The sequence below is a fragment of the Scyliorhinus canicula genome, chromosome 5 (assembly GCF_902713615.1).
Source record: "Scyliorhinus canicula chromosome 5, sScyCan1.1, whole genome shotgun sequence".
Lineage (NCBI taxonomy): Eukaryota > Metazoa > Chordata > Chondrichthyes > Carcharhiniformes > Scyliorhinidae > Scyliorhinus > Scyliorhinus canicula.
In genome coordinates, this window is record NC_052150.1 from 42,959,729 (window position 1) to 42,983,292 (window position 23,564).

Genomic DNA, 23,564 nt, shown 5'->3' on the forward strand with positions numbered 1-23,564 from the left:
CCCCTTCCGCTGCTTCCTCCCCTCCTGGGAGCCTACACTGCAAACCTCAGGATGCTCATAGCAGTATGCATGGAGCGTTACCAGGCGTCGCAAAGAGGATAATCATCAATCACTTTTCCTGGCGTGAATGTCTGAAAACAGATCTGAATCCGGACTAAGTCGTCTCGTAACAGGCCATCCCTCATGCAAAAATAACACTTTGGTCTGATCCTCATTATGAATCTCCAGCATAGGGCAGCACGGTGGCGCAGTGGTAGCACTGCAGTCTCACGGCGCCGAGGTCCCAGGTTCGATCCCGGCTCTGGGTCACTGTCCGTGTGGAGTTTGCACATTCTCCCCGTGTTTGCGTGGGTTTCGCCCCCACAACCCAAAGATGTGCAAGGTAGGTGGATTGAACACGCTAAATTGCCCCTTAATTGGAAAAAATAATTGGGTACTCTAAATTTATTTAACACCTTTGTGTATACAGAGAGTGCTTCAGCAGCACATCGTCTGATCATTGACAAGCACTCATGATCCAGACTTCATATGGAGCTTCCCAAGTTCACATCCAGCATTGCCCTGGCATCTAGATGTTAGCTGGCTGGGTAAATCTCAACACGGCATTTAGGCATTACTTAGCAACTTTGTTGATACTAAAGAGTGCACTTCAAGTACAGTGAAGCTTCCCCCTGATCCCACGCGAGGTCTCCACCTTTGCATTCCAGCAATTTTAATATACACAAGGAAACCTCGGACACTGATGGCATTGTACAATCAGGTAACAATGACAAGAGTTAGTTCAGGGATGTCCAGTCACACTAGCCAGACTTTTGGATCCAAAGCATCGTCCTCCCACTTAATTGTCTGATGTTGGTGGCCTAGACACGCACCTTTGACCTCGCAAATCTTTGCTATAAGCATGGTCACAATGCCACGCGACAGGCTGCCATGAGCCACTAAGATACCCAATTATTAATTGGAATGAAACCTATACTCAAGCCTAACATACATTACATGGAGGCCATTGAAAGAAACACGGAGTTAGATTGACAGGTCGCCATTAAAACCTATAAGATCCACAAAGAGCCTTTAGTGCAGCAACATCAGGAGAATAAACTAAAAAATCTATACTCATAAGGCCACATGATATGATCCTGTGATGCAAGTCCAAAACATGTTGTTAGAGCGAGAGGTTTTGCTCATATTGCTGCTGTGGACAGAAAGGTAGTTTACTGTACAGAGATTGTGGGAGTCGCCATAGACCTGTGGCACACAATGGGAAATAAGTGAGAAGAGGGCGCACCTGTAACGCTCGGCTAACCTCAAGCTTGAATCAGATAGCAGAGCCATTCGCAAAATGAAAATTTTAGATAAACAACATATTTACAGATGTGCAGAGTATATAGTGAGTGAACACTGGTGCAATCGTTGCGCTCTCAACCTTCCTTAAACTTTCCTACCCTACCACTACATCTACATGTATCTCTGATATTCACAGTAGATATGGAGGCAGCCCCCTGTGGTCTGTGATTATTTTGGCAGGCGTTCTCTGGTGAGCTCAGACCTGGAAAACCCGGCCTGTGTTGGGTCATCTGCTGTGGGGAAGGTGCACACTTCTCAGCCTGAGCAGCTGGAATTGCTGGGGTCACAAGCTTGCAGTGGCTGAACAGCCCAGTTGAGTCCGAGGTGGATTGTCTGATGGTGCCTGGCTGACCCTCCCTATAGCAGCCCGATGGCCGTTCCATGATACCTTCAGGAGAAGGGGTTCCTGACTGTAGCTCTCTCCAGAAGCCCTGTCTCTCTTCTCTCCCACCATATCGACACGGATACATCCTACATATGACTGTAGCAAAGGTATGCAGTTTTCCACGCATATCCAGCACTAACTACTGGACTATGGTTTCTGTCTTGTTTTATGTTGCAGGATGACCAATATAATTATTGTAAACTAACTTTATTAAGAACAGAATATACACACAATTGCTGGCCTGCAGCCTAAACCCACAGTCTGATTACAGCTTACATTTACAAGTACTATCTGCCCTCAGATTCTCAAGTGACCCAATGAAGAGTATACAGCATTATGTCGAATACTGGAGTCCAATAGCACAATCTCTCTAATATCATGACATTTCCCTTTTTTTCAAAAACAAAAACAATTAAGACAAGTTTTTCGGAGAACAAAATAGACTATGACTATAGCCTACTCAAGTACACAAAGGACGCGATTCTCGCAAAAAATTTCTAAGTTAATTTGTGCAAGATTTTTCAGAGGGTTTCCCGCCGCTATTCAACGACACTTAGTCAATTTTTGGGCCTTGGGGAGTTTCTCACCGGTTTAGTCCACAATTAGAATTTTCCTAGCACTGGGAAGCTGAACTCAATTTGAAAGGGTGCCCCAATCTCTAAGTGAGCGCCTGGGGCACAGCCCCACCCATGGGCAATGTCACCCCCCACACACATGGACACTACCCCATAACCCCCCACCCCCAAAGTGAGAACACCCCGCTATGGGGTACCGGGGGGTATCCCTTTTCAGGCCCACCCCCCAAGCACCCCCTCCCTTTCAGGAGGATCGCGCTCAAAGTGTCTTATTAATCCTTTTACACTCTGTTTTGATCAGTCGGTTTTGTCTTTAATTCATCTCTGTATCTCTTTGTTTCTTTTTCTTCCACTAGATATTGTGAATCGTGACTGAGATGATTTCAAAGGACAAGAGACCAGGACACTTTCATTGCTTAGATAGTTATCAGAACTCTTGAGGCTTCACTGGTGGATTCTGGTTTCCAAGCTTCACCTTTTGGTGCAGAGCAGGGACACGCTTCATTTGTTTTCCAAGGAATTTCCAATTTCTACTGTACTAATTACCGTTTGGAATCTGCACTATGCAAGACCTTGATGGTCCTGTGGTTCCTGCGACAACAACAGAATTCCAGATTTCGTCTTGCTGAATCTTCACTGTTATGTTCAGTTCAAGAGGTTGGACTCCTCAATCGAAGTACAGTTTCTGCTGTCTCTGAGCAAGTCCTGAACGCTCTAGTCCTGAACGCGCAAGTCCTGAACGCTGACTGTGGAAATAGAAATTAGGACGAAGTTGGAAGTTTTTTTCTTCATCTTCCCTCCATTAGGAGATTATTCAATGCCCTCTATGGAGTATTCCAGAAATCCAGTCGGGCAAAGTAAGTGTCTTTTCCTTTGCCTTCCTCAACAGGCTTTTAACAGTCTTCATGGCACATCCCACCATTCCATTGGATTGTGCACATTTGGGATGTGACGTAGAGTGGCAAAACTCCCAGTCCTGAGCAAATCTGCAAAACTTGTGTCTGAGAATTATGAACTATTGTTTGAGTAGAGCACTTTAGGTATGCCATCATAGAATCCCTACAGTGCAGAAGGCGGCCATTTGGCCCATCGACTCTGCACCGACCCTCTGAAAGAGCACCCTACCTCAGCCCACTCCCCCACCCAACTGCCGATCCCCGTAATCCCATAAACTAACCTGAACATCTTTGGACACTGAGGGACAATTTAGCATGGCCAATCCACCTAACCTGTACATCTTTGGACTGTGGGAGGAAACCGGAGCAAGACCACGCGGAACCGGGGAGAATGTACAAGCTTCCCACAGACAATTACCCAAGGCTAGAATTGAACTTGGGTCGCTGGCGCTGTGATGCAGCAGTGCTAACCACTAGAGAGCCACAGCAATAAACAATTGATTTCAAATGATTTATTACAGTGATGCTCTTACTATCCTTTCTCAGCCGCACAGATTCAAAAACTAATCGACTGCTAATAGATACACACCATTATCAAATGTGACCAAGTCCATGCCAATTTTCAGACCCAGAGTCCTCAACTGTTCCTCATACAACAAGCTCTTCATTCCAGGGATCATTCTGGTGAACCTCCTCTGGACCCTTTCCAAGGTCAGCACATCTTTCCTTAGATAGGGGGCCCAAAACTGCTCACTGTACTCCAAATGGGTTCTGACCAGAGCCTTGTACAGCCTCAGAAGTACATCCCTGTTGTTGTATTCTAGCCCTCTCGACATGAACACTAATATTGCATTTGCTTTTCTAACTGCCGACTGAACCTGCACGCTAATATTAAGAGAATCTTGAACAAGGACTCCCAAGTCCCTTTGTGCTTCTGATTTCCTAAGCATTTCCCCATTTCGAAAATAGTCTATGCTTCCATTCCTCCATCCAAAGTGCATAACCTCACACTTTTCCACATTGTATTTCATCTGCCACTTGATTGCCCACTCTCGCCATTCCAAATCCTTCTGCAGCTCCCCTTCTTCCTCATTACTACCTGTCCCTCTACAGATCTTTGTATCATCTACAAATTTAGCAACAGTGCATCAGTTCCTTCTTCCAGATCATTAATGTATATTGTGAAAAGTTGTAGTCCCAGACCCAGCATCAGGGTTATAAATCTTTGTTCTGACACCTTGAAGTACAATTATCAACAGGTGTAAAATTGAACATTCTTGGCATGTTGAGTAAATTAGGTCACATAATTATAATCTCATCAGTCCTTCCTCCAAATGCTGAACTGTTGCCCAACCACATGTTAAATACCGCCCAGATAACTTAACTGGAAGCAGGATTACTGGCCACAGAAGGCTGCATCTAAATCAGTAACAGCACCATAATTAAAATAATTTCAAACTAAAAGTTCATAAAAGGTTTTGTTTTTAATACAAGTTTATGTTGAGTACAGTCTTACATTCAGCTCAATTAGATTAAATTATCAAATAACCTAATGCACTTGACGACATCAAATTAAACCTAAAGTAACCGTCTTCCTCACCGCCAAGATAAATATTGCAAGCAGACACCTATGGTTAGAAAAGGAAAATGGGAGTAAACCATAATAAAGGGTTGTTTCGTGGCATAAACTTGTTTTATGCAAGACTAAAATAAAACATTGACACATTTTGTGTTGGCAAATTAAGATTTAAATATGTATAAACTAGTTCACAATGTTTCAAGAATCTACTCACCTTTAATTGTTTCTTCAACGACTTCAACAACACGATCTATTTGCTGAACCTAACGAGAAAAATATTTGGATGTCATTACTGATAAGAATTTGACAACAATCTTTTTATAAGATGTTTCAGCAAATGCCAGATAAGCAGGCAGTCTCTCCACGTATTCATTCATGCACTAGCCACTGTAACTTGGAACTGAAACATCACTGAGCTTTGTAAAGTGGAAACAACTTCATGAAAAAGTTTCTTCTCACCTTATTCTCCTCAAAGCTATCAACATAATTTGCTTCTCTCAGCGGTTCAGGACTCAGCTAACTCAAATGTTATCATCCTGCACAGAAACTACCTAATTTGTCAAAAAGGATTGCCTTTCTCAAGCAGTAATGGACTACTACTGTAAATTCACGTCTTTGCCAATGTTGTTTCCAAGCAAGCAGCTGGAAGATCTGCAGAAGTGGTTCTGTTGACTCAACCTCCGATTGGAGTCTGTGGACATCACATCAATGTGTTGTATTATCAGGCCAAATGCTATTTTTAAATCTCTCGGGTTGATGTGTTGTCAACCCAACTTCTGCTAACCAGGGATCAAAGTTAACAATTCTAAGTTTGCATACGCTGCAAAGATTTCCTGAATTCAAAGCAGCATGATATGATCGAAAGTAACCATTTCTTCTCCCATCAGTTTTACATTTTATTGCTGATTACTATCCAATCTTCAACCCCGCTTCCCTCTTTAAAATCCCTGAAGAACCTTTAAGATTCAGATCTAAAGGAAGATAGAAATATAAGAGATCTTACGCCATGAGAAAGGAGCAGGAAGAACAAAAAGGCAAGTCTGTGATAGGAATGCAGGTTCCAGACTGGCATCTTCCAGACCTGCTAACGGCGAAGCCCCCTGCGATGCCCCCCACAAAATGGGAAATCCCATCGACAGCAGCAGGACCAGAAGATCTGCCTTCGACCAACAGCGGGCCACCGACCACCGAGAAACATGCTGTAGGTGGCATGAAACCCCACCCCCCCCGGTGGTGTTGCTCTTTGTCTTGAGCTTAAATGCAACACTCTAGCAGACCAGGGATAGAGAGGTCAGTGTGAGAGAAAGGTCAAGAATTAAATTGGTAAGCGACAGAAGTTTAGTGCCATGCTTTTGGACCGAAACACAGGTGTTCTGCAAAACAGTCATCCGGTCGATGTTTGGTCTCCCTAATGTAGAGGGGACCATATCCTGAACACTGAATATAGTAAAGGTGAAGGAAACACTAGTGAATCACTGTTTCACTTGGAAGAAGTGTTTGAGGCCCTGGATGGTGAGAAGGGGGTTTGTGAATGGACAAGTGTTGCATCACCTGCACTTGCACAGAAAGTTACCAAAAGGAAGGGTGTTGTTCATAGGGGTGACGTAGGAGTGGGGCACGCTGTCATAGAAGGATAGTCCCTTCAGACTGTTGAAAGGGGAGAGCAGAGGAAGTTGGTGGTGGCCTAACACTGCAGCTAGTGAAAATGGCAGAGGGTGACCCATTGATACAGAAGCTCTTGGGCAAAGAGGGAATGAGGGAATCTTAACATGGTCTGGAAGGAGGTGAAGGGTTGAGAGCAGGCGTGTGAAATGGATCAGACATGCTGGAAGGCCGGTCAATCATTTTGGGTGAGAATCAGTGGTTGGGGAAAAAGGAAGACCTGTCAGAAGCACTAATGTGGAAGGTCGCATGATGAGAACAGAAGTGACAAAGACATAAAACTGGGAGAATGGAATGGAGTCCTTACAGGAAGCAGGATAATAGTAATATTAGTTGACAACTTAACTCCTGAAATGAGAGGCAGAGAATCATAGAATTTACAGTGCAGAAGGAGGCCATTCGGCCCATCAAGTCTGCACCGGCCCTGGGAAAGAGCACCCCACACCTCAACCCTATCCCTGTAACCCAGTAACCCCACCCAATCTTTTTTGACACTAAGGGCAATTTAGCATGGCCAACCCACCTAACCTGCACATCTTTGGACTGTGGCAGGAAACCGGAGCACCCGGAGGAGACAGGGGGAGAACGTGCAGACTCCACACAGACACTGACCCAGGCCGGGAATCGAACCTGGGACCCTGGAGCTGTGAAGCAACTGTGCTAACCACTGTGCTACCATGCTGCCCTCCAGAGAAGTCGAGAAATGGAAAAGATGTCAGGGATGGATCAGGAGAAGGTGAGAAACGTAACTGGACAAAGCCAATGATATTTGCCAGTTCATGATGAGAGCAGGAGGCAGCACTGATACGGTCATCAATGTACCAGAAAAAGAGATGAGAGACAGGTCCCCTAGTAGGAGCAGAATAATGACTATTCTACAAATCCCATAAAAAGGCAGACATTGCGAGGACCCATGTGGGTACCTATACAACACCTTTTCTGTGCAGGAAGTGAGTGAGTATCAAGATAAGTTGCTCAGTGTGAGAACAAACTCAGCCACGCAGAGGAGAGTGGATGGGGACTGGTTGGACCTCTATTCAAGATAGATCATCCTCTGCCATTTTTGCAAGCTGCAGTGTATTGGCCACCACCAGACACATTTTCCTCTGCCCTCTCCTTTCAGCATTGTTTTCTCCAAGACACCCTGGCTCACTGCTCAGTAATCACCAACACTGCCCGCCCTTATAGCACTGTTAAGTGCATGCGCAGGAGATGCAAAACCTATACTTTCACTTCCTCACCATCCAAGGCCCCTAGTAAAATTGCAATTTACATGTACTTCCCTCAATTTAGTATACTGTATTTGCTGTTCATGATGTGATCGTCTCTACATTGGGGAGACCAAATGCAAACTGGGTGACCACTTTGCAGAACACCTACATTCAATTCGGTCCACAGGCATGATACTGTACATCCTGTTATTTGTCATTTTAACTCTCCACATTATTCCCACCATGACCTTCCTGACCATGGCCTACACAGTGTTCTAATCAACCTAACACAAGCTCAAGAAACAGCACCCATTCTTTTAGCTCAGCACGGTACAGCTTTCTGAACTCACTTCCACAACTTTAGATCGTCACCTCTGCCTCCATGTTGTTCTACGTGACTTTTCACACTTCATCTGGACAGAAACTTTGTTTCTTTACCATATCCATTAACATACTTTTGGCTTTTGAATAAAATCTTTTGTTAGTTAATTTCTCCCTTTCTGAATGAAATCTTTTGTTAGTTAATTTCTCCCTTTCTGAACAAAATCTTTTGTTAGTTAATTTCTCCTTTTCTCCACCTTATCACAGACCTTCCCTTTTGTTCTTCCTACCCCGTTCTCCTTCTAATGGCTTAAGAATACCAACATTTCTATTTTCCTTTAATTTATCATTCTCTGTTTTTAGTTCAGATTTTTAGCATCTGCAGCATTTTGCTTTTGGTTTCCTTGAACATGTTGTCACCTCTCAGATCCCCATCCATCCTCTGCCACTTCCTTATATTGTCTGCAACAATGGCGTGGTCCCATTACACCATTTTGAAATTATTCACTAGCCCGGTCTGAAATTCCTACACTCAGCGTGCACTATATTTCAATGCACCAAGGAGAACCTACTTCAGGATATCCCAAAAGTGATGGTCTATCTGGATCATGTACTAGCAACTTGGACAACACACTAAGGACATATGTCAAGCTTGGACAATTCCAAGGTGCAGGAGTCTATCGTCAACATGAGAAATGCACCTTTCAGGCTGTTGAAATTATATATTTGAAGTTTAGAGTGAATGCCACAGGTTTACACCCATTTGAAGAAAAAGTAAGAGAAAAAGAACGTAGCTGAGTTGAAGTCTTTCCTGAGGATTGTGATGAATATAGGAATTTCAGATATTTTATTATTATGTATTTGGTGCAGTAAGGATTAAAAGCCTGAGTTAGTGTGTGTATGACTGCTGCAGTAGTGTTTTCAAAAATCCTAGTTTGCAAAGCAGCAAGGCCCTTAGGGATGCGGTGGTGTAATTAAAACATTGTAAAAGCTTGGGCTAATGGATTTTTGTTTGGATTAAGGGGTTTGTTTCTCTGTGGAGTATTTAATTAGAGACATTGTGTATCAGGTTGGTAGGGTGATGTAACTAATGGGAGGATCTAGAGCACCATGCATTTTAGCAGAGAAGCAGAGATTGTTCAGTTGGAACATGGAAGTCAAACTATGAAACCAGTTTCTGAAGACTTCAGCGCGAGATCCTGCATTGTTCTGACAGGGTCCGGTCTATTTCTTTAAAACAGGACTCTCTTTTCCAAAGTGGAGTATCCAGGCATCTCTGTAAAAAACAAGTGACAAACAAGTATCCTAGCAACTATTGCGGTCTGGTGCGGGATCGTAATACTGAGGATGCTGAAAGGTAGCCTAGTGTACTGGAATTGATTGCGGCGAGCATTTGGAACTCCTAATCTAATTCCAGCAGCAAGTACGCATGACTGAGGTCCAATTTGGAGTATGTAAAGCCACTTGCCAGAGTAGAGGCCTTGATTCTGGGAATTGGGCATTTGTCTACCTGGGCTGCTTGATTGAGTGTTAACTTGTAGTTCACACATATCCTCCATGATTGGTCTGGCTTCAGTACCAGGACTGCCCACTCGGACAATTGTACACGTTTAATAACTCCCATTTCCTCCAACCGTTTTAGTTTGGCTTCCAGCTTTTGATGCAGGGCGTTAAGGGATTGGTCTTGCCCTGAAAAATTTTGCCATTGAGTCTGGATCAACATAAATTATAGCCTTCCCTCCCTTTATCCGGCCTAACGCATTGCGGAACACGTCTTCGTATTGATACAGGATATCCCGGAGAACACTACTTTCAATTTTAAAGACCACCAGCCAGTTTAATTTATTTCAGTCACCTCGTCCCAACAGGCTTGGTCTATGCCCCTCTACAATGATCAAAAGCAGTTGTGTTTCGTATTCATAGTCAGTCACTGGTGTACTGGTGGTCCCCAAAATTTTCATAGTTTCCCCCTGTAGGTTGACAACACGGCCACTGTCCTACACAAATTCAGGGACTGAACCTCTTCTTGAATGTATTTGAACTTCTGCTCCCCTGCAACCGTGACCAATGTTGCATGTTGACTTAGATCTTCAACTGTCTTGCAGTCGGTTGCAGGATTATCTTGTTGGTGCTGTCTTGTTTACTTTGACGACATTTAGTGGATACATGCCGTGCTCATCAGAATTCTTCTCCACTTGGTTCAGGGATGGTGCGACTTATTGCGGCTGCTGCTGGCGCACTCTGCCTGGCACGCAACATGCCTGGATATCGATTGCAATGAAAACAGACAAATTCACGAAAATGGCATGATTCCTGAGGGTGGTTTCCCCCACATCGGTAGTAATACATTCCTGTCTTGACTGATTACTTGTTTTCGCCCCAGGTTCTCTCAATCCTGGCTCAATGACCATGGCTGATTCTCTTCTGTGTCTGTTGATTTTGCCCCGCGCATCATAGCCATGCTGCCCCACAACTGGTTTACTTCCCTTTCTTGCATGCTTTGGAGTTCAGATAGTCACCTGAGCAATCTCGATCGCTTTGTCTAATGGGATTTTTGTTATCAGTCAGGAGTTTTTCTGGATGCTTAGCTTGTTAATTCCTCACACTTAAACGGTCGCGCAGCACATCGCTGAGCACTGTACCAAACTCTCAATGCTTGGCCATTTGGTGGAACCTAGCTACGAAAGCAGTGATGGACTCTCCTGTGTCCCTTACACCAAAGTTGAATTTGTACTGCTGTAAGATGATCAAGGGTCTGAGGCTACATTACCGCACTAACTGATCAAATATTTTGGCATCCAGAGCCTCCGGGGATGCAAGATTTCTGATCAGATGGTAGGTTTGAGGCCCACAAACTGTCAATAGTATCATCTTCAGTTTGTCCTCCCCTGCTATTTCATTCACTGTGATAAAGTAGTGAAGCCATTCGATATACTGGCTCCCGTTTTCAGTACCCTGGTCGAAAGAGTCAAACTTCCTGATTATCGGCATATTCACTTCTTGTTTTGGTGCTACCGGTGATGCTTCCCGATTTTTTCTTTTTTTTTTAAATAATATTTTATTGAGGTATTTGAAAATTTTTACAACAGTAACGTAAACAATGACATCAACATGGTAAAATAAACATTCCCCCATTACCCCCCCCCCCCCCCCCCCCCAATCTTCATCCACCTCAACCGTACAACAACAATACGCCCCCCCCCCCCCCTTCCCCCCGGAATACTGCATCTGCTAACATTTTAATTTTCCCCGAGAAAGTCGACGAATGGCTGCCACCTCCGTGTGCACCCTAACATTGACCCTCTTACGGTGAACTTTATTTTCTCGAGACTGAGAAACCCAGCCATGTCATTAGCCCAGGTCTCTACACTCGGGGGCTTTGAGTCCCTCCACATTAACAAGATCCGTCTCCGGGCTACCAGGGAGGCAAAGGCCAAGACGTCGGCCTCTTTTGCCCCCTGAACTCCCAGATGTTCCGACACTCCAAAGGTTGCTACCTCCGGACTCGGCACTACCCGTGGACATTGCCTCAGCAAAACCCTGCCAAAACCCTCGAAGCTTCGGGGCATGCCCAAAACATGTGGACATGATTTGCTGGGCTTCTCGCGCACCTCGCACACCTATGCTCAACCCCGAAGAACTTGCTCATCCTAGCTGCTGTCACATGTGCCCGGTGGACTACCTTAAATTGTATCAAGCTAAGCCTGGCTCATGATGAGGAGGTAGTAACCCTGCTTAGGGCATCTGCCCATAGACCCACCTCTATCTCTCCTCCTAGCTCGTCCTCCCACTTGCCGTTAAGCTCCTCCACTGGAGTTTCCTCTGATTCCAAAAGTTCCTGGTAGATATCTGATACCTTCCCCTCTCCCACCCAGGTACTGGAGACTACGCTGTCCTGTATCCCCCGTAGCAGCAGCAGCGGAAAGGCCGGCACCTGTTTTCTCAGAACGTCTCGCACCTGCAAATACCTAAAACCATTCCCTGCTCGCAATTTCAATTTATCCTCCAAAGCTTTCAAGCTGGGAAAGCTCCTGTCTGTAAATAGATCCCCCATCCTTCTAATTCCTGCCCTCTGCCAACTCGCTTCCCGATTTTTTCGCTTGTTTTTTGGAGACTTTTCCCTTCTCCGCTCGAATCGCGAACCTCTTGAGGACTAGCAATCGATCCAGTTTACAGTCACCGCCAATGTGGTGGCTCGAGACAATATACTGAAGGCTTCCAGTTACAGTAAACGTGGTTTATTTATAATAGACAAAGATAATTATGTCGAAGCTCAGAGCAACAATGACTGGGTCTCAACTTTCTGGCTCCGGGGTCCACACTGCCTGGGTCCCTGCTCCCAGGGCCCCGCGCTTTTTATCATTGGTCAGGGTTCATGTGCTCCCATTCGATTGGCCCCGAGCAGGTCACATGAACTGCAAGGGTTCACCCCTTAAAGGGGCCACGCTACCACAGTTCCCTTTCTCCTGGATACTGTTTCCAGACCCAATAATTATGCTTAAAAAGGAGACAATTCAATCAGGCTTTCTTCAGCAAAGATAAAGTAAGTTTATTAACTTCTAAAAGGCAAGGTGAAAAGATAAAATGCATGCATCTACAGACATATGGATTAGAGATCATTATTGAGTCCTATAGTAAGTAAATATTTTTCACAGTCTTCGAGTTGAAAGGAGTAGATGACGTGCTACAGCCATAGCAATTGTTTTTAGTATAGTTGGTTTCTGCTGGCGAACAGTTAATTCTTTGATGCTGGTTTATTGACATTCCCAGAGAGCGTTTTGGACGTTTCTGCAAAAGCTGGCTATCTTTGCAGGGGCAGGCCTTGGTCACTGTATCGCCTTCAATATGTGTAAAACATCCAACCATTTTCCCCCACAGCACACACACATAGAACAAGACCAACAGACAGACCAGCCCAGGCTGATAGAAAGCAGGCTGATAACCCCCAGATGTGTGTATTCCAAGAGGACCGGAATGTACTAGCCTGTCAAGGATATTGGAGATGAAATGAAAATGAAATGAAAATCACTTATTGTCACGAGTAGGCTTCAATGAAGTTACTGTGAAAAGCCCCTAGTCGCCACATTCCGGCGCCTGTCCGGGGAGGCTGGTACGGGCATTATGTCCTTTTGTCCTTCCTGGGGTTGGCAATTAGTCTTTGGATGATTTTACAAGTACCTTGTCTGGGAGCACAAAGAGGGGGTTCCAATGTTCTTTAGAGAAAACTCCTGCAGCTATTCCTGTCAGTGGTTAGTTATGCATTCCCAGCCATCTTTCAAAATATACAACTGAGGTCTTTTTTAAAGTCCAATATTTGCTTACATAATTTTTGGGGTTTCTGCATTGGCATATAATCTGTTTGCCAGAGGGAACGGACAAAGCAGTGAAGGATTGAGGCTTTATTAATATTGGACAACCTGAAGTGTAAATAATGCTCAATCTTGTCCCCTTTTCACGGGCAAGTTTCCCAGCAGTAATTTTAATTGCCTATTTAAAACAATTCAAAATTGCTTATTTTTCATTAGGAAATAACGTAAACAGTTGTGCGAATTACCGAAATATGGACCAAAAATGCTGGAAAAACTCAGGTCAAGAAGCATTTGTGAGAGAGTAAACTGCTAACATCTCAGGTTAATGAACTTCCATTACCTGTTCCGATGAAAGTCATCACCAGAGATGTTAACTATTTTCTTTCTCACAAATGTTGCCTGACCTGCAGAGTTTTTCCAGCATTTTGTGTTCTTACTTTAGATTTCCAGCATTTAAAGTATTTTGTATTTGTGCTCATTACTGATACGCTTCTACTTGTGATTTTTCACTTCTGGTGAGCAAGTTTCGTGCACACAATCAAACACACCTCCATTAAACCTGGAAGAGGTTTCATAGGAGGCAGTTGCAGTCATGCTTGGAATTTCTACAATTTTTCATACCCTCCCAGCTCTCATCCACCAGTTCTTAGGAAGTTAATATTTCCCTGTAAAGTTTAATAATCCAAAAAGGAGCAAAACATAGAACACAGGTTTTTTTCCACGTTAGGAAACAATACTTGGGAAATTGTGATCATATAATACTGCAAATGTATTTCTTCCTTCGAAACACAAGACTCAATTTGCCAACTTCTAGGTTTTTGTACAACATGGAGATCCTTCAGACAAAACACAGACCAGATCCAAAATAAGTATGCACAAACCTGCAAGAAGCAATGTAAACATCTTGACGAAGTAAATCTTTCAGGTGAAGTGTTTGAAAAGTTTTCTTACCCCAATAATGCTCAACCCTTTAATATAGTCCATCCGTGGTTGGGCTTGAGGAACACATCCAGCAACTACGACCTTTTTATTTTGCTCTTGAGCTTTCCTGAAGTGGAAATAATGGGATATGGAATTAGAGTATGGGTTAAAATTCCAATTCCAGTATTAATTTAACACGTCTTTGAAAATCTGACAGTATATTTCACATAATTAAATCTCATGTAAAGGTTAGAACCAAAGTGAACAGTCCTAACATTTATGTCCAGTGCTTACAAACCAAACTAAAGCAGGCCCTTCATAATTATTACTTTACTTCCTGCTATTTTATGAATACAAGTATTCACAGACCAAATTTTACATCACCACCAATTTGTTTCATAAAATTCAATCAAAAGACTATTTTTCCCCAAAAGTTCAGAACGTGAACTGCATAACCTGGCAAATGATACAATAAAATATTGTCAAATTACTTTCATAGAATTCACCAGATTGACAAAGTCAATTAGGCAGCGAGGGCGGCATGTGGCGCAGTGGTTAGCACTGCTGCTTACGACACTGAGGACCCGGGTTCCACCCCGGCCCCGGGTCACTGTTCATGTGAAGTTTGCACATTCTCCCCGTGTCTGCATGGGTTTCACCCCCACAACCCAAAGATGTGCAGGTTAGGTGGATTGGCCATGCTAAATTGCCCCTTAATTGGAAAAAATAATTGGATTCTCTAAAAAAAATAACATTTTTCAAGTCCATTAGGTATTGGTGATGTTACAGTGCCACAGCATGGAAAAGTTGCAAATACTAACCTCAAAAAAACTGATCGTGAAGGCAACTTATAAACAGCCCAAATATTACTACATTCAGTGAGGAATGGAACCTGAATTCATCATAATTTATTTGAACATGAGTATACCCTACACTTCAATTACTTGGGTGGAAAAATATAGGGACTTTCGGTCATTTCTTTTGAATTGTTAAGTCTTGATAATAACTACAGGTACACTATTTCCAAATCTGATCACTCATTTGTTTTAAAGTTGCTCATATGCCATCATAGTTCAATTGGTAGAATTCACCTCTGAATCAGAATGGGTGTGACTCTAAACCCACACCAGTATTGGAACCCACGATATAGGTCGAAATTCCCAGGCAGTATTAAAGGTGTGCAATATTATCAGAGACTCCATGCTTTACATACAACATCAAACCAAGACCCTGGTTCAGATCAAAATTACTGATGGGGTTATTCAAAGAGAAGGAAATTATCTCAATATACTGGGAAATATTACTCCTGGTTAATCATTGTAAAAAGCTTAATGGGTCATTATTCACACATGAGTTTATGGAACTGTGCTGTATGCAAACAAAACAATGGTCATTCACTGCATGCTAAGTATTTTGCAATGTTTTAGGCACTAATGATAAAAGTTTTGTTCTTTCATGCTCGCACTGCATCAACATTTCTCTCTCTGAATTCGCGCTTGCACCCTGCCTTTCCCCCAATTCTCTCAATAATGGCACTACATAAATCTAAGTTCGTTTTATACCTGGCTTTTAGTAAAGCGAGAGCGTAGAGCTATAGAAGACATTAAAAAAACGGAGAGCGAGGGGGATATGGAGATAGAGAGGGAAATGGCCATGGAGGGGTTTAGAGTAAGAATGTGAGCCACAGGTGAACTGGGAGCCAATAGGGATCACCACATAATAATTATAATCTTTATTTCACAAGTAGGCTTACATTAACACTGCGATGAATTTACTGTGACAAGCCCCTAGTTGCCATATTCCAGTGCACTGAGGGAGAATTCAGAATGTCCAAATTGCCTAACAGCACGTCTTTCGGGACTTGTGGGAGGAAACCGGAACGCCCGGAGGAAACCCACGCAGACACAGGGAGAACATGCAGACTCCGTACAGACGGTGACCCAAGTCACGAATCGAACGTGGGACCCTGGCGCTATGAAACAACAGTGCTATTGTACTGCCCTGTGGTGCAAACAGGATCTATTATGGTATTGGATACAGGCAGCACCTCTGGATGAGTTTTGGTCTGCACTCAAGAATTTTTGAGAGGAAGTTAAGACCGACCAAGCATTTTACAAAGAAAAATTACAACTAACAAGTAATAAGCTTAGATTACCAGTGTTGGCTGAGGGAGCTCCAGAAATGAAATGAAAATCGCTTATTGTCACAAGTAGGCTTCAAATTAAGTTACTGTAAAAAGCCCCTGGCTGCCACATTCCGGCGCCTGGTACGGGAACTGGAACAGTTCTGTCAAGGAACTTGAACAGTGTCTGTCTATTTGTCTTGCGCCAACAAGAGGCAGTGTGCAAGTAGAGTTTCATCATCCACTACAGTAACCGCAAAAAAGCACCAGTTCATTCACACACAAATGAGTTCAGCTGCATGGAGGTAAAAGGGGTACCCTCTGCCTGACAGTTTGAAAGGAGGCGGCCAATAGAATTTAGCCCTCCCTACCCAAAAGGTGTAGGCCCCGCAATGGGCAAGGGTCCGACTGGTGCTGGTCCATCCCTGCAGCATAGACAAATGACCAATCTTTCCTACTGGGCCCAAGACTGAGAGTTTAATGAACTTTCAATCACGGGTGCCTCACAGACGAACCCCAATCCTGACCTTACCCAACACTGACTCAGTATAGCAATCTTACTCAAGTCAGCAAGTTGTGTTCAAGTCCCACTTAAGAAACTGGAGCACAAAAGCTAGGAAGACACTGCAGTTCAGTACTGAACATTATTATGTTGGTGGTGCCATCTTTCAATGGTACATGAAACTAAAACCCTTACTGCTCTCTCAGGTGAATGTAAAGGCACTACTGGAAGACCAGCAGACATTCTCCCAGCATTCTAGCCAAAATGTATGCTTCATCTGCAACCTTAAACCAATCATCAGATCATTTAGTTCATTGTGTTTGTGGAATCTTACTTTGTGCAAAATTGGCTGTCACATTTCCGACAACAGTGACTGCCCTCAAAGGCTTCAAGACATCCTGAAGCCATAAAGAGCACTTGAGAAACATAAGAACATAAGAACTAGGAGCAGGAGTAGGCCATCTGGCCCCTCGAGCCTGCTCCGCCATTCAATGAGATCATGGCTGATCTTTTGTGGACTCAGCTCCACTTTCCGGCCCGAACACCATAACCCTTAATCCCTTTATTCTTCAAAAAACTATCTACCTTTACCTTAAAAACATGTAATGAAGGAGCCTCAACTGCTTCACTGGGCAAGGAATTCCATAGATTCACAACCCTTTGGGTGAAGAAGTATCTCCTAAACTCAGTCCTAAATCTACTTCCCCTTATTTTGAGGCTATGTCCCCTAGTTCTGCTTTCACCCGCCAGTGGAAACAACCTGCCCGCATCTATCCTATCTATTCCCTTCATAATTTTAAATGTTTCTATAAGATCCCCCCTCATCCTTTTAAATTCCAATGAGTACAGTCCCAGTCTACTCAACCTCTCCTCATAATCCAACCCCTTCAGCTCTGGGATTAACCTAGTGAATCTCCTCTGCACACCCTCCAGTGCCAGTACGTCCTTTCTCAAGTAAGGAGACCAAAACTGAACACAATACTCCAGGTGTGGCCTCACTAACACCTTATACAATTGCAACATAACCTCCCTAGTCTTAAACTCCATCCCTCTAGCAATGAAGGACAAAATTCCATTTGCCTTCTTACGCAAGTCTTTCCTTCAAAGCACGCTCTTTCAAACAAGTGTCTTTAAAGGGACAATCAGAAAACATTAGTTCCTTGCTGTTTTTTAGCTGACTGTGATCTGGTGAATAAGCTTTAAAAGGCATAGTTTTTTTTGGAGTAAACTGGCACTGAACACATTTCAGTTGTAGAAGTTAAACTCAAAATATTGTAAATGTCAACACTGAGAACAGCATCAAATATTTAATAGGAATTAATCAACAACCAATGCTATGTTTACTCCAAGCCAAAAAGCTAAGCTGTCTGGACAATATCAACAAAAACAATGTGGAAATCCAAGATACAATAGAAAATGCTGGAAATACACACAGCAGGTCTGTTGATACTGAAAAAAATAAATGTTTTGGAAGTAGCCCCTGGCAGAAACAAAAACTGTAGGGTAATTTAGCCTTGGAAATGATCTAAAGACAAACAAAAAAGTAAAAAAATGTTCAACAAATTGATGAGATTACATACAAGCTTACAAATTAGAAATGGAAGTAGACCACTCGGCCCCTTGCGCCTGGTCTGCCATTCATTTGTGCGGATTCTGCACCTTCTCCCCGTGTCTGCGTGGGTTTCTTCCGGGTGCTCTGGTTTCCTTCCATAACTCCTGAAAGATGTGCTGTTATGTAATTTGGACATTCTGAATTCTCCCTCTGTGTACCCAAACAGGCGCCAGAAATGTGGTGACTAGGGGCTTTTCACAGTAACTTTATTGCAGTGATAATGTAAGTCTACTTGTGACAATAAAGATTATTAATAAAATTATTGCTGATCTAGTTTTAACCTCAGCTCCATATTCCTGCCTACCCCCAAGCTTATCAAGAATCTATCTGCTTCTGCCTTAAAAATTTGGATTTTAATTTTGTTGGATTTTGTTTATTGAGGCGTGTACCGAGGTACAGTGAACAGTATTTTTCTGCGAGCAGCTCAACAGATCATTAAATACATGAAAAGAAAAGGAAATAGAAGAAAATCCATAATAGGCCAACACAAGGTACACAATACAACTACAGAACACCGGCATTGGGTGAAGCATACAGGGGTGTAGTGTTAATGAGGTCAGTCCATAAGAGTGTTGTTTAGGAGTCTGGTAACAGTGGGGAAGAAGCTATTTTTGAGTCTGTTCGTGCATGTTCTCAGACTTTTGTGTCTCCTGCCCGAAGGAAGAAGTTGGAAGAGTGAGTAAGCCTGGTGGGAGGGGTCTTTAATTATGCTGCCCGCTTTCCCCAGGCAGTGGGAGGTGTAGATGGAGTCAATGGATGGGAGGCAGGTTTGTGTGATGGACTGGGCTGTGTTCACGACTCTCTGAAGTTCCTTGCGGTCCTGGGCCGAGCAGTTGCCATACCAGGCTGTGATGCAGCCAGATAGGATGTTTTCTATGGTGCATCTGTAAAAGTTTTAAGGGTTAATGTGGACATGCCAAATGTCCTTAGTTTCCAGAGGAAGTATAGGCGCTGTTGTGCTTTCTTGGCGGTAGTGTCGACGTGGGTGGACCAGGACAGATTTTTGGAGATGTGTACCTCTAGCAAATTGAAACTACTAACCACCTCCACCAGAGCCCCGTTGATGCTGACAGGGGTGTGTACAGTACTTTGCTTCCTGTAGTCAATGACCAGCTCTTTAGTTTTGCTGGCATTGAGGGATAGATTGTTGTCGCTGCACCACTCGACTAGGTTCTCTATCTCCCTCCTGTATTTTAACTCGTCATTATTCGAGATCTGGCCCACTATGGTCGTATCGTCAGCAAACTTGTAGATGGAGTTGGAACCAAATTTTGCCACGCAGTCATGCGAGTACAGGGATTATAGTGGGGGGCAAACTACGCAGCCTTGCGGGGCCCCGGTATTGAGGACTATTGTGGATATTGTTGTTTATTCTTACTGATTGTCGTCTGTGGGTCAGAAAGTCGAGGGTCCCGTTGCAGAGTGAGGAGCCACGTCCTAGGTTTTGGAGCTTTTTTGTAAATAAATTTAGAGTACCCAATTATTTTTTCCAATTAAGGGGCAATTTAGCGTGGCCAATCCGCCTACCCTGCACATCTTTGTGTTGTGGGGGTGAAACCCACGCAGACACGGGGAGAATGTGCAAACTCCACACAGACAGTGACCCAGGGCCGGGATTCAAACCCAGGTCCTCAGCGCCGTAGGCAGCAATGCTAACCACTGTGACACCGTGCTGCCCAGGTTTTGGAGCTTTGATATGAGCTTGGCTGGGATTATGGTGTTGAAGGTGGAGCTGCAGTCAATAAATAGGAGTCTGATGTAGGAGTCCTTGTTGTCGAGATGCTCTAGGGATAAGTGTCGGGCCAGGGACTTGGTGTCTGCTGTGGATCGGTTGTGGTGGTATGCAAATTGCAGTGATCAAAACGTTCTGGGAGTATGGAGGTGAAGCACTTCATTACGACTAAAGTCAGGGCCACCGGACGGTAGTCATTGAGGCACATTGACTAGTTCTTCTTTGCCACCGGTATGATGGTCGTCTTCTTGAAGCAGGTGGGGACCTCGGAGCGGAGTTCAGGACAGGTTAAAGATGTCTGCGAACACATCTGCCAGCTGTTCCGCGCAGGCTCCGAGTGCACGACCAGGGATCCCATCCGGACCGTCGCCTTCCAAGGGTTCACTTTCAGGAAAGACCATCTGACTTCGGAAGCTGCGATGGTGGGTATGGGTGTGTTATGGGCTGCTGGGGCACTCAACAGCGGATCGTTGGTTTCCTGCTCTAACAGAGCATTAGTGCTTTGAGTTCATCGGGGAGGGGTGCGCTGCTAATGGAGGTACTGCTCAGCTCCGCTTTGTAGCCCGTTATGTTGTTTGGGCCTTGCCATATCCGCCGAGAGTCTGTTACTCGAGTCTGTGACTCTAGCTTGGTCTAATATTCTCTCTTGGCATCTCGGATGGCTTTGCGGAGGTCGCACCTGGATTTCTTGTATAGGTCAGGGTTACCTGACTTGAACGCCTCAGACCTGTCCTTCAGTAGGGAGTCAATCTCGCGATTGAGACATGATTTCCGGTTGGAGAACGTACGTACTGCTTTCTTTGGCACGCAGTCGTCCGCTTTTTCAAGAACTCTTCCTCAACCACCTTTGGAGGAAGAGAATTCCAAAGTTGCCCAACCGTCAAATAATTTTTTTTCTCCCTCATCTGTCTTAAAATGTGCCGTCAAATTCCTTCAGAATCTTATATGTTTCAATCAAGTCACCTGTTACACTTCCAAATTCCAGTCTTAATTGAGAGTTACATATTGTTATAGAACATAGAACACTACAGCGCAGTACGGGCCCTTCGGCCCTCGATGTTGCGCCGACCTGTGAAACCATCTGACCTACACTATTCCATTTTCATCCATATGTCTAACCAGTGACCACTTAAATGCCCTTAAAGTTGGCGAGTCTACTACTGTTGCAGGCAGGGCGTTCCACACCCCTACTACTCTCTGAGTAAAGAAACTGCCTCTGATATCTGTCCTATATCTATCACCCCTCAATTTAAAGCTATGTCCCCTCGTGTTGGTCATCACCATCCGAGGAAAAAGACTCTCACTGTCCATCATATCTAACCCTCTGACTATCTTATATGTCTCTATTAAGTCACCTCTCAGCCTTCTCCTCTCTAACGAAAACAACCTCAATTCCCTGAGCCTTTCCTCGTAAGACCTTCCCTCCATACCAGGCAACATCCTAGTAAATCTCCTCTGAATCCTTTCCAAAGCTTCCACATCCTTCCTATAATGTGGTGACCAGAACTGCACGCAGTACTCCAGGTGCGGCCGCACCAGAGTTATGTACAGCTGCAGCATGACCTTGTGGTTCCGAAACTCAATCCCCCTGCTTACAAAGGCTAGCACACCATATGCCTTCTTAACAGCCCTATTAACCTGGATGGCAACTTTCAGGGATTTATGTACCTGGATGCCGAGATCTCTCTGTTCATCTACACTACCAAGAATCTTGCCATTAGCCCAGTACTCTGCATTCCTGTTACTCCTTCCAAAGTGAACCACCTCACACTTTTCCGCATTAAACTCCATCTGCCACCTCTCAGCCCAGCTCTGCAGCTTATCTATGTCCCTCTGTATCCTATAACATCCTTCAGCACTATCCACAACTCCACCGACCTTCGTGTCATCTGCAAATTTACTAACCCATCCTTCTACACCCTCTTCCAGGTCATTTATAAAAATGACAAACAGCAGTGGCCCCAAAACAGATCCTTGCGGTACACCACTAGTAACTGAACTCCAGGATGAACATTTGCCATCAACCACCACCCTCTGTCTTCTTTCAACTAGCCAATTACTGATCCAAACCGCTAAATCACCTTCAATTCCATACTTCCTTATTTTCTGCAATAGTTGTTCAGGACATCTCAGAGATTTACACTGCTCATATTAAAATGCTGTCATTGGACCTTTTCTATACACCTGGAGCAGCAGATGAAACTTCAACATGTAATCACAAGGTGTCCCTGTTCATCAATCACATCGGTCGGTGTTCAAAGAAGCAAAAGCGCGATTTAAAAATCCTCATCCTGGTTTTGAAATCCCTCCATTCTTACCCCTTACTATCTCTGCAATCTCCTCTGACTTCAATCACAGGACATTTATGTTCCTCTAATTCTGGCGTCTTGCACATCTCCTATTTTGATTGTTCCACCAATGGTGATGCATCTTCATCTGCTCTTCATCTACTTGGGCCCCAAACTCTAGAATTCCCTCTTTAAATCTCTGTGGTTCTCTACTTCTCTTTCTTCCTTTAACAAACTCCTCCTACATCTTTGACAGTTTTTGCCCACCCGCCCTTCTGCAGCTTAAGAGTCTAAGTTTGCTTCATAGTGCCCCTTAGCAGCACATTGGGACATTTTACTACATTAAAGGAACTAGATTGACAAATGTCTTTTGTTGCTGTGATACCTCTATAATCAGTTATAAGGCACTAGTTGGGTTTCTAATTGGGAATTCAGGTTCATGACAAACAGTGAGGACTTCCTGCAATCTTTGAATCATACTGACACCTACCTGCACAATACTGAAATATTCAAACACTGAACAACATGATTATCTTTCATTTTATTAGATTCAAACAGTCAGTTCCCCATATCTCCTTTATGTGATAAAGTGCATTAAAGGAAAGGTTCACGTTTTCACATTTAAATTCAGCCCAGAGACGATGGTCAACCTGTCAGATTAATGTGAAAACTGACAAGGTTCTTCCTTCCAAAAGTGAGTAAACCTTGTGAATTGCATCAGAGATGAGCATCCTAATTCTGAACAGATCATCCACTCTGACAACAACGCAACAAATTGTGGTGACTGTCCCTTCAAGGGCAACATAGCAGAGTAGGGTCATGTGGCCCGTGCGACCAATCGGGACTCAAGAGCATGGAATCACCCCATGATGAGAAAGGCTTCTTAGGCAAAAAGACACATTTGAGAGCAAGCTACATGAGGCTGCTGTACAATTAAAATAAAATAAATTTAGAGTACCCAATTCTTTTTTTCCAATTAAGGGGCAATTTAGCATGGCCAATTCACCTGCCCTGCAAACTTTTTGGGTTGTGGGGGTGAGATCCACGCAGACATGGGGAGAATGTGAAAACTCCCCATTGACAGTGACCCGAGGCCAGGATCGAA

The 23,564-nt window shown here is 43.9% G+C and overlaps 1 protein-coding gene across 4 annotated transcripts in view; it reads right to left on the minus strand.

The window, feature by feature from the left end:
- Positions 1–23,564, minus strand: part of cdkal1 (CDK5 regulatory subunit associated protein 1-like 1) — a 781,965-nt gene that overhangs the window by 583,932 nt on the left and 174,469 nt on the right. For all 4 annotated transcript variants that reach the window (XR_005460641.1, XM_038796964.1, XM_038796963.1 and 1 more), the window contains 2 exons: positions 14,234–14,330; positions 4,994–5,042 (listed from right to left, as the gene is read on the minus strand). Coding sequence is in view for 3 of the 4 variants with exons in the window: in XM_038796964.1 (XP_038652892.1) it covers positions 4,994–5,042; positions 14,234–14,330 (146 nt within the window). In the remaining variant the exon portion in view is untranslated. The remainder of the gene's footprint in view (positions 1–4,993; positions 5,043–14,233; positions 14,331–23,564) is intronic.